At 27.5% G+C, this 12,511-nt stretch overlaps 1 protein-coding gene across 1 annotated transcript in view; it reads right to left on the minus strand.

Annotated features, from left to right (window-relative positions):
- LOC112689747 (dynein beta chain, ciliary) overlaps window positions 1-12,511 on the minus strand; it is a 70,908-nt gene that overhangs the window by 20,929 nt on the left and 37,468 nt on the right. The window contains exons 38-61 of the mRNA XM_025563580.1: window positions 12,272-12,473; window positions 11,976-12,200; window positions 11,706-11,916; window positions 11,495-11,622; window positions 11,266-11,414; window positions 10,908-11,190; window positions 9,715-9,888; window positions 9,458-9,650; window positions 9,260-9,372; window positions 8,979-9,172; window positions 7,947-8,166; window positions 7,707-7,868; window positions 6,477-6,676; window positions 6,251-6,407; window positions 5,994-6,182; window positions 5,614-5,853; window positions 5,307-5,540; window positions 4,703-4,829; window positions 4,528-4,637; window positions 3,822-3,974; window positions 3,374-3,527; window positions 3,165-3,307; window positions 2,923-3,092; window positions 1,926-2,064 (exon numbers count right to left, since the gene is read on the minus strand). Of these exons, the coding sequence (XP_025419365.1) occupies window positions 1,926-2,064; window positions 2,923-3,092; window positions 3,165-3,307; window positions 3,374-3,527; window positions 3,822-3,974; window positions 4,528-4,637; window positions 4,703-4,829; window positions 5,307-5,540; window positions 5,614-5,853; window positions 5,994-6,182; window positions 6,251-6,407; window positions 6,477-6,676; window positions 7,707-7,868; window positions 7,947-8,166; window positions 8,979-9,172; window positions 9,260-9,372; window positions 9,458-9,650; window positions 9,715-9,888; window positions 10,908-11,190; window positions 11,266-11,414; window positions 11,495-11,622; window positions 11,706-11,916; window positions 11,976-12,200; window positions 12,272-12,473 (4,270 nt within the window). The remainder of the gene's footprint in view (window positions 1-1,925; window positions 2,065-2,922; window positions 3,093-3,164; window positions 3,308-3,373; window positions 3,528-3,821; window positions 3,975-4,527; window positions 4,638-4,702; window positions 4,830-5,306; window positions 5,541-5,613; window positions 5,854-5,993; window positions 6,183-6,250; window positions 6,408-6,476; window positions 6,677-7,706; window positions 7,869-7,946; window positions 8,167-8,978; window positions 9,173-9,259; window positions 9,373-9,457; window positions 9,651-9,714; window positions 9,889-10,907; window positions 11,191-11,265; window positions 11,415-11,494; window positions 11,623-11,705; window positions 11,917-11,975; window positions 12,201-12,271; window positions 12,474-12,511) is intronic.

Consider the following 12,511-nt stretch of genomic DNA (forward strand, 5'->3'; position numbering starts at 1 on the left):
ATGACATTATCGGAATTTCGTTATCTTAACTGATATAAATATTATTAACGCAGTCCGGGTATTTTTTGATCAGACCTCGTAATCAAATAGATATCAAATTCATAAATGAATAATTATAGTTTAACAAATTAATTTTTTTAATATATAGTTTTTATAGTAATTTTTCATATATAGTTTTATTTATTACAACAATCGAAAATGTTATCGATCATACAAAATAATACAAAAATACCTTTTAAATATATCATGCTTCAAATGTGGTCAACATTTACCAAACACTGATGGTACATGTCAACAATCACCGGTGTATGAATGCGTTAAGACCATTTTGTCAACATTTACTACGATTTTTGGTAAATGTGAACATACACCGGTGACTGTCAACATTCGCCTACTGCGGTCATACACCTTAACATATATATATATATATATATTCAATTTATTATAATATGTTTTCGTCGGTTTTTTTTTTTTTAACTTATTTATATTAACTTATTTGCTATTTCCACAAGTTGATTACGGAAATTATGCATATATATTTATTTTAAGTATGCATTTACAAAGATATTTTTATCAACAAGCAATAGTGTGTGGTTAGAAATAAGTGAGGTAAGCGACATGATAAATAAAAATTAATAATTGGCCCCTTTTATAATAATATAACACATTAAATGCAATGCGCAGTACATAACTTTTAACCGTAAATATGAAAATGACATTTTGCTATTAAAATATATTAAAACGAAATAAAATGGGAATAGGTAAACATTGACGTAAGTGCTCATGTTTTGTTTGGCTCGTATAGTCGTTTTGCAGTGACCACGGAAAACCGAATGAGGTAGGACGTAATGACCTCGATTTACATTGCGATTAAAAGCATTTAATGCCAAGCGCTTATAGTAGTGCTCTGCACGGTCCGTTATTTAAGGACCAGATCAAACTACATATTTTACCAGGGGACCGAAGTCGGACCGGACCACACTTAAACGTTAATCAATGACCAAAATTGAACTGAACTGACAACTTCATATTATTTTTAGACCGAATCGAACCAGTAATTAAATAACATTTAATAAAGTAACCTAACTGTCAGTCCGATCTTAAAACATTTTAAACCGTTTATGGACCGATCTGTAAGTTTTAGTTTGTATTAACCCAGACCGTATCATATAATGCGTTTAATATTACACTGGACCGGACTACTCGATTTTATAAATAAATATATACCTAAAGTTGTAGGTTTTTTCTTTTATTTATTTACATAACAATATCTGTATTTAGATTTTAAGTTCTATGATTGGGACCGGACTGGACTGATTTTCATTTCTTTTTTTTGAAACCGGATCGGACTGAAAATAATGCATTTGATCTGAAGACTGGACCGAACTACTTCTAAAAATATTGAACCGTACCAAACCGATGATTCAATCATTTTTGTATGTTAGGACCGTACTAAACCGGACCGGACTGATTAAGATCGGACCATGCAGAGCACTAGCTTGTAGACTATTTTCCAATAGGCTCAATATTATTTTTGGTATCGGACTGTTGTTTTTATCAATAAATTAACATATAAACATACTCATATTCACATATGGAATATACAATAGTGGATGGTACATTCATTTTAAAATCGAATGAAGAAAAAATAATAAGAAGAAAATCTATGAAAAGAATATTTAGTTGTAAATTATTATGGTTTGACTATTACTTACAAATTAATTTTTCTCTAAGACCCAGAAGCTTTTTCCTCAAGCTAAAACTCATTACAGTCATATAGAGCATTATACATTGGCTAAGTGAAATGCTATACTAACTTATTATACTAACTTTACTAACTTATATAACGTATATACAACACCATATTGACCGTTATTATATCAATAATTAATAATTATTTCAATAATAATAATAAACACACGTACGTCTAAAGTTTTCACGAAAGGAGTCCATATTTTATGTAACAGTTCTTGTCTATAATGTTTTGTGAAGCATCCAACATATGATATGAATGCGGTGATTAGTAGAACATCTCCTGGCAAAGTGGTACTTTGTTGCATAAAACTTTATGTGATTGAATGCGTATTGGTACAATAAAAACATCAATTATTTGAAATATTAGCGGTTAATATATTGTTATGTTCAGTGGCACCATCTACGTAATTAAGGAGGGTTTAATGATCCACCTGAGTTGAGTAAGATGTTGTTTACTGGCTCTGGGTGGTTTATAAAGTTATAATTAAATAGACATAGTTGTAATTTGTATAAAATTATGAACATATTAGTTATAACAGAGATTAAAAGAATAAAAATACATTTACCTATAGCGTGTGCAAAAGGATAATTATCACAAGACAAAAAATATTATGAATATCTAGTGAATGTATGTGACGTGTAATATATTTTGATCTTTGGACAATAATTATTGTATTTATAATAATAACGCGAACTCGTGCTTTCGGTTCGCTCCATGTGTAACGAATAAATATAAATATTATACGTAATCAATCTATTTTAATATTATAAGAATCATTTAACTTGAAAAATATTTATTTTTACTTAATTTATTTTGATATGAAAAGGAGGAAAATAGGTAAATTGATGTATGTACATACTCGAACTCTCGAAGACCGACTTTACCCAAACCTGACTTTAGCTAACTTTCATTCACAACAGTGAGAATACTAATTCTGATTTCTACCTTATTAAGTTACATCAAAAGCATAACATATGTATAGAACATTATAGTATATATTTTTCTAAAATAATTTAATAGATAACTATACGTGATATTTTGTTAAAAAGTTTTAGTTAATGGTCCCTTCGATGGACGAGTAGTAGATTTTAAACTAAAATTATATGAATCATCATTTTTTTCATCCCGGCGCCACTGGTTCTTTTTAATCGAACATAAAAATATACCAAGCTACAGCTTCGGCCCAACGAACATTTTCTGAACCTAATCCTCCAATCAGTCTGTTTGCTAATTCGATAGTCTTATTAGTAGCATCCGCTTCTTGTTGACAGTGAAGTTTTTCAGACGTAGCCTGTTCAAAATCTGCCGTTAACTTAGAAAGTTGTTCTTCTAAAGACTTAATAAATACATATATGTGTTAAATCAATGTCTATTAAAAGCAAAAAAAAAAAAATATATATATATTTACGGCGACTTTTTTCTTTATTATAGCTAACTTTTCTTGGGCTTGAGCTAGTTCCATGTTGGCTTGAGCTAGAGCTAATCGCTTAGGCTCCACATCACAGTATACCTCGTAAAATTTTATAATATTGATTACCCAAGCACACAGACCTTAAGTTAAAACATATAAAATAAATTCACATCAATCATAACTAAAACACAAATAAAGTGCCATACCAGCAGCCGCAGCTGATTTTGACTTAACAAATTCTGGTTCAAACTCAGGATCTTTAAGGTATGGTTTAATAGCCTTAGTGACTTCGGGGTGAATATTTTCTTTGTCATAAGATATGAGTTGATCAAGAAAACTATCGACTTTAGCCATCATAATCTAAACAGAATTAAACATATTTGATAATTAAACATTTTTCTCCAGATTGAAGAGAAAAATAGATTGCTTTGAATTCCAATAAGTATTTTAATAATTGGAAATTGTTTTTTTTTTCTTGTTCATCAACATTTTGCAATTTTTAACCAACGTAAATATTTTACTTATTCTAAAAATGTACTATACAAGTATAATTCTTCCTGATATTTAAATATTCAATGTTTTAAATAGCAATAAAAAAATATTAGTTATTATATCTATCAAAGTTTGATTAACATTCAAATATACAATACATACTTTGGCAGCTTTCCAACTACGGTCTTTGGGTATTTTACCATTTTGTGCCAATAACACCATAACAGCAGCTGTTACGTTTGTAACAACGCCAGGGGGTGATCCAAATGATTTCAACTCTGTTAAGTTTGATTTATTTAATGTATTTAAAGCTTCCTGTATAAATAAAAGTATATTGTATTTATTTTAACACTTATATATAAGTCACGATTTTATTAACTTTGTATATACCTAATGATGAATTTTTAATTCACAGCCGATCGTATTTTACAAATATTATACTACTCCAAGAAAGTAATTCTTTATTTATCTATTTCTACATATAAACTAATTGTGTATTTATTCTTATAATAATTTACGAGTAATAACCATTTACTAATTTTTACTTTAATTTAATTTTTTATTTCTTTATAACTCAAAAATATTTATTTTATAACATAAGCATATTTTTTAAATACAGATAAAATATGTGTGAATGATATTAAACAATACATATTAGAACTCATATATATATATATAAACACTAAGGAATTAAAATATATTATTCTTTATATATTAAGAAGATAAAAAAATCATTATAATGTACTTAAATGCATAAGTTTAGAATCGATAAATATGAAAAAAAGTTGGTCATAAAATTAATAATTTATAAATAATACATGACATCTAATTATTATCCATAAGCTAACTGCATTTTAAAAATACTAACTTGTGCAGCGAGCAAAGCTGGTTCGGCCTTTACAAGGTCTTCTTCACAATCGCGTTGCTTTTTTTTTACTTCTTCTGCTATTGAACCTACTTTTTTTTCCTCGTCGTCAGCTGTACAGAATATCATTTATAAATATTTAAAAATGAAGTATAAATTATTTCAGTTAATGTCATACCGAATGATTTTTCTTTTGATACTTTATCTGTTTCAATTCCAACAATTTGAATAAGTTTGTCTGCTGCGTCATTTTTAATTTTCAATTCAATTTCTTGAATCGCCAATTTTTCTTTTAAATTGTCCACCTAATAATAAACTTAGGTTTCAGTATTTACTTTAAGTAATCAATTATTATCAAAAATGAATAATTAATTTGATTTTTATAACTATTTATATTAGTCATATTTATTTTAAATAAATACGTAATCCTATATAATATGTATAACAAACCAAGTGATTACGTAATTGCAAAGGCTATTTGAACTAACACCAATGGCGGATATATCTTAGTTCTGAGGGAGTGGTGGATTGCAAATCCCCAGACCTAATGGGTTTAAACCCTTCCTTTGTTTTATTGGAAATTTATGACTTACTCTAATTGGCACCAAAAATATGGAAATTTTGTTAGTTTTAGAAAACCATCTGCGAATATAAAGTCTAAAGTATTAATTTATTGGTAAAATCTATAGTAGTAACCAAAATCCCAAGGATAGAGGCGATCAACCATTCTCCCATATACACCACTGACCCTCACAGTTTTCTTATATCAATTTCAAACTTACTTGATTAGCAGTACTTTTTAGTTTTTCTAATCCATTTTCTAGGCGTTCTATTTTACCAGCTAATTCTGCAGACTTTCGTCTAAGCAATTTTGAATATAGGGATATTTGTTCTAAAAATGACTTCGGTGTTGTGTAATTATATCGGCGATCGCTTTGCAAATAAACTCGAGATATGATGTTCACCTGCGTGTGTGCATAACCCATAAACTTGGCGACAGATTCTCTAAAATTTTCCTAACAAACAAGTTACAAGAGAAAAACATTGAATATGTTTACATGCAGTATAAAATGTGACAAAACTTATTACTGGAAGAACTTCGAGTTCTGATAAAAACTGATTGGATACAGACATGAGTGCTTGTTGGGGCCACTCATGAAACCAATTAATAGAAGTACAATTGACTAATGCAGGGAATTTTCTGGAACGAACTCGTAAGACCGATCCAACTGGAGAGAAGCATATAACAATTTTCAACTGTCGTCTTACTCGATCAATGAAAAATTTCCAACAATTTTCACGCGTATCTATTTGTCCGGCACCTTTAACCTGAATAGGATAATAGGTAGATGTGTATTGTTATTTTTCATGTTATAAAATTACAGTTAAATAATTTTATAACCATTTTAATATAATTTTAAACGAAAACTAAATACTAAATTGTACGTTATATAAGTATTAAACTTTACTTCATTTCGAACGCCAGCTATAATATTTTCAACTTCATCATCAGGAAACAATTCTGGAATTTCACCCGTTGAGAGCATATCATTGATCAAAACTAAAAATGATTCCGATGGTACTTGAGCGTCGGTCATTAAAAATACGATACCAACATTTTTTAATCCTGACTTCAAATACAGACTAGACAGTTCCATCTACAGTAATTTTGTTAAACTCATGTTTAATAAGTATGAATAAATAATTGTTTTTTATTGAATAGAACCTTAAGATCCAAAAGCCCATAACCTTTACGCAATTGTATTTGTGCTACTTCTAAACTTGAAATAAATGCTGCTAAACGAGCTAAACATTGTTTCCCGCTGCCTCCAACCCCAACTAACAAACAGCTGCCTCGTGGTGACTCCAATATTCGATTTATTCTAAATTTAAATACGATTTGCATGAATAATAAAATCGAATAACTATATAATTCTATTAGATCAACCAACCTGCATATATGCATCATTGCATCTTCGAATAGAACCAAGTTCATAGCAGCAACTAAATCATTATATAAATTTAAAGCTTCTTCCAGTAATTTCGTAAGATTAGTCCAATTCCTTACAGATGAGTATTTAGGTTCGCCAATACCTTGGGCGAAATGACAATATATATTTGGTTTTTCAAAAACTGCACATTCATCGATTTCCTATACATGAATATGAAAAAACCTCAAAATATAATTGATATATATAATAAATTTAGAAAAATGGAATAATTTTTAAAAATAATAAAATATTTTTATTAGTTCATATTTGTATAATAGTAAAAAAATATAAATAAATATAAAATACTGCAAATTACTGTTTATAAATCTTTAATACTATAATAATTCAACAAATCTGAGATATTTTTTTATTTTCTTTACATTAAACATTAACAAAAGTTTGAATATTATCATTATTTTAGACGAAGATTATATAAAAATATTAATAAGTAAGTATTTTTAATTGTTTGAAATTACATTAGAACTCAGTCAATTATATTTGAATGTATTTAAGTTATACGATTTTTCTCTGTTAACAGTTATTGAAATATTTATAAAAAGTATGGATTGTGGTCATAATATGCAGTTTTTAAATATTATCACATAAATACTAACATTTAAATTGCTCATTTATTTAGCTCAAAATAATCAAAAATTATAGATTTAATTTATAATAAATAGCTATTCCCAAATTGATATAAATAAATAGTTATTATTACAAATTTTAAATTAGTAATTAACATTATAATATTAATAATAGTTTTTTTAATTTGTTATTCAATACAATAGATACATTTCAAAGAATTTCAAGAAAAATAACAATATTGTAATCAAAACTTTTGAACAGTAAGTATTTTTTTTTTCATATACATATTGTAAATTATTATTTAGGTATACCAGTCAATATATTTTTATATTTCTAAATTATACATGTAAGTTTAGTTGCCTACTTTAAATCTTGAACCTACTTAACACATTCATAAACTTCTATTTTATCTATACTAGAGTCATATTCTTATTTCAGTAATAAAAAATATAGAGTTTAAATGTTTGATAATCAAGAATTATCTAGAAATGTATGCCTTAAGGTTTTTATTTTAATATTTTGTGGATAAATAGACAAAATAAAACCAAAACATTAATTACTACATTTTTAAGTAACTCTAAGTTTATTAAGTATTTTTTAACTTGCATCAAAGAACTTTTTCAATGCATCAGTTTGTATTTTAGTGAATGCATCTGAATCTTTATCATCAACTAGTTTATCTGAGTATACTCTTTGACATTCGTGCATCCACAAACGCATAAGATCTGATCCGCAGTTTAGACATTCTCCAGTACTAAAAAGCAGACCCTATAAAATTAGCATTAAATAATACACACTATTTTGTAAAAAAAATGATGGAGCTTTTGTTTATTAAAATATAAGTACTTGAAAAACATTTGATAAATCTCTCAAATTGAATATATAATGGAATTTCGTAGCAGTAGGTAGAAAAACCGAATTAACTTTATTGTGTAACCACAATGTAGCTTCGATTACATTATCAGCTAATTTTGAAGCTGCCTGTGGAATTCGAAACTCAAAATTCCCAAAATGTTGATTTAAAATTGAAGAATAAATCAACGTTAATGACTCTGATCCTGGAAAACTGTAAATAAAAGTAAAAATGTTAGTTTCAAATAATTTTTAAACATTTATATATTACTAAATAAAAAATAATACATTTGATATAAACTATACTTATGATTAACATTTTACTTCAATAAATTCTATATAAATTACATATTATAAAAAAAATTAACACTCATGGTAATTTATAATTATTAGTAATTATTAATATTTTAGTAATTAATAAATTATTGCACATCATGTTGAGTAGGTATTAATAATAACAAGTTTACACTATTTTTTTAAATAATAATCATGAAAATAAATACATCTTTTGTACTAGAAAATTCATATATATATATATATATATATATATATATATATATATTATAGGACTTTTTTATCTCATACTTAACTTTATAACATTTATCAACAATAAATAATAACTAAACATATAATACAATTTAATTTATAATAAAATATAATATATACCTACTGAATAAATAAAAATTAACAACATATTTAACTTTTAATAATACAGCATAACAAAATGCATACCAATATATCTAATCAATTTGTAATCCTTTCTTATTTTATTATAAAACATACCTATGCGGTTCTATAAAAATTTAACTAGAATATTTTGAGTTTTCAATGACTTGAACTGAATTTATATTATATATTAATATGTTTGCACAGAATATGCTAAACAAATATTTTATGTATTCAAAGAGCAAAAATACGATTTAACATATTATTGTGAGTTTATAAGAATAAACACTTATACAACACATTGAGATCATAATATAAAAGAGTAAAAACTACTTTGAAGTATTAAAATACTTAATTTACCTCACAGCAATAACACAAAAATGTCGTTGTAGTCGAGGATTAATTGTGAAACTCCCTGCGGTCGGATTCATACAAGAGACGTACTGACAATTATGGATATCTTTTAATGACAATTTGGTTCTATCATACCAATGTCCATAATCCAAATGCTGCCGAATTAAAGTGTGTGGTTGTACAGTGCCATAACAATCTACCTGCCATTTATAACATTAAAACATTAATAACAGTTATAAATACATTGTTATGATTTTTTTTTTTTTTTTTACTACAATTAATCTTACTTCTGGCATATTCATATCATCCAAAAAGTAAACAAGAGTTTTATTTCCCGGTGGTCCATAATTTCTTCCAGCTTTTTTTTCCAGTGGTTTTTCCAATATTTTTTGTAGCATCTCTGTAAAGTGAATGAAAAACAAATAAATGATGTTAATAGAAAAACTAAAATAATTACTCGACTGTTGTATTATAACTACAATCACCTGAGGTTGTATAAAAGTTAAACGGTATATTAGCAACGGCGTAACTATCCGAAAGACTAGTTAACTTTTCATTCATCAACACTGTTTTACCACAACCTGCACTTCCAACTAACATAACAGGATGTTTATTATCCATAAGTAAGTCAACAAAGTATCTTGTTCTTATTGATTCTGGCGTATGGACCAATGCGTTCTACAAACGAAATTACGATGTAATTGCATAGTAATTCCTCTATTAATGAGTATTCAATACGGACTTGCAAAGGCATATCCGAGTCCAATTCAAATTTTGGAATAATATGCGACCACGGTAGAAATTCCTTGGTTTCGTTATCGATGAAATAATCAAACACAGTACCTTGAGTTGGATATTTTATAGTTTTGAATTCAGCAACCCACCATTTAGAAAATTCTACTTTATAATCAACAACCTAAAAATTAAATACATAATTGATGTTTAAAATTAATAATATTGTTGTAAATATTGTAACTAAACGTTAATGAAAAAACTTGAATCCTGTTTTAGTGGTTGGTCTGACCAGTGCTACGGCTGCAAACTTTTTCAAAATAACTATATAGATATTTGCAAAGATATTTTAATATATTTTAGTCAATAATTTTATTTACTTAAAGTTCTTTAACATTACTCTAACAGAAAAGTATAGGTATATTTTAATTTATGTTCTATAAATAAATTATATTCAATAGTTTTTATTGGTACGTTAGATTAAATGTATACTTATAGTTTTGAATTCAAATATAATACACAATTAGTAATAATCTTTTGAAATACCATTTCATTATAAGAAAAAGGTACCAAAATCCATATGAAGAAAGAAATTCTGACAACCTAAAAATTACTTTGTACTAGATTTAGTGAAATACAAAAATAGCAATATTTTAAAAATTATTTTTTTGGTCAAATTAAATATTTAAATAAACCTTAAAATAATATTCATTTAATAAATATTACTTTTATAAAAAAAATATAAGGAAAGTCAAATTTTGAAATATTAAGAAATTGAGATGCCTACTGATTTTCGTTATTATGGCGAAACTCTGGAGTGTTACATCATGATGTTAAGTATTTGATATAAATTTAACGCAAATATGAACTTTGTTCGTATGACCTATTACTGAATAAATTATAATTATTTCAACAATTTCAGATGTATAATGCACACTATTAATTTGTTATCTACTTTAGAGTTTAGTCTAAAGCCCAACAATATCAATGTTACACATTTTAAACATTTATATTGTTAAATCAAAAACAATAAGACTTTTTTTTTTCTTCTCTTTAATTATTAATTGTGAAGTAAGCTAAAAACCTTTTTAGTCAAAGTCTTAATAAATAATAAAAAAAAACCTTAACTAAACAATACATATAGTTATTAACATAACTCAAGCCATGACCAGTAACTAATTCTTATACTTCGGTAGACTTCACCTGTTCTTGATATATTGCCGCTCCGAATGACCATATGCACGCAAAAGTAAAGTACAGTTCGTACCATTCTTTTGGACAATCTGCCGGTGTATTGACTGGTACTAAAATACATTCAAGCAGATGACATAACATTTGTATATGTGACATCTCCGTAATTGGTATGATTTTCTTAAATCTGTTGCGGATATTTTCCAAACACGATGGTATGTATTTATCGAATAAAATCACGAGGTTACCTTTTTCCCCTCCGCATTCTCTGGTCTCAATCCAACTCGTTACATATCTACGTGCATGCAATGAATACTATATATTATTATATCGGAGGATCATTTTAATTATAAGAAAATATATAAATTACGGATTCCATCCCAAGTCCTGTGGATTCAAATATAAAATGCCTGCTCGTGATACAGTAGCTGGCGTTGCGGTGCGTAAGTTAGAAATCTCAAAAATAAGTCTCATCGAAGGCGTTAGGGCAATACGTTCATTACTGGCTAACGTTAAGACCTAAAAAAATAACCAATAGTGGTTTACAGTGGTTAATATTATTTTAAACTTAAAATAATCAAATGTAAATGTGTAAATACCTTATTGTCGTCCATCACGGTATTTAGTGATTCGATCCACATCGGATCAATATCTCCATCCAACAGTATCCATTTTGGGAAACTATTCGGAATGTTCGCTTGCTCTCTCATTATAACAGAAAACAGACCTACAAACAGAAAATTAATTAATTGAAACAACATTTGTATATTATCATGCGAAATATTAGTTAATTATATCAAAATAAAGAACCATCTTTCCATTCACGAGTTGCTGGATTAATGACACCAAATAATTCATCATTAGTGACTGCTTTCGGATTTAAATCATTGTAAATTGGCTTTCGTTTCATATTTTGATAAGTTCTAAATAACGTTTTCCAAACCTCAGTTTTTCCAGTACCCGCGTTTCCTACTACAAACACGGAATGTCGGACTTCCAAAAGTTCTTCCAACTGTACAACCTGTGTATTATAATTATTACTAAAAGTAGAAAAAATTGTACACATACAACGGTTTGTACTTTAAGTATAAAATTTTCTTCGGGTTGCAACAACAAATCGACAGCTGCTTGTTTTACAGTTTTTTCAAAATCTTGATCTCTTTTACGAGGTACATCCAACGAAGGAAATAAATCCCCAATGAGACCCATAAAAACTGGGACGTCGTCACTTATAATTTTCGGTATATTAAAATCTCTTAAAGCTCTCATTAACACTTCCTCTTCAACCCGTCCAGGATCACCTCTCTAAATATTACGGTGTGAGTGTATCAATAAATTTGATGTTATAAACATAAAATAATGTAAATAAAGTTTACTTTCAAAGAACCAGCAACAACTAGCACAGACTTTATGGCTCTTAAACCCCAATCGTAATGGTCTTGCTTGGAGAGAAGTTCTTTGCATAATGTATACAATGTTATAAATTTCCTTGCCAGAATTTTTGCTTCTTGGAACCCTTCAGCCACCAACATTATTTCACAGATCAACTCGAAATCTGGTACCACCATAGCACATGGTCTATATAATTCAAATTAATTAAAAATAATATGAGACGT

Source organism: Sipha flava, unplaced genomic scaffold, assembly GCF_003268045.1.
Source record: "Sipha flava isolate LNK unplaced genomic scaffold, YSA_version1 46_pilon_pilon, whole genome shotgun sequence".
Taxonomy (NCBI): Eukaryota; Metazoa; Arthropoda; class Insecta; order Hemiptera; family Aphididae; genus Sipha; species Sipha flava.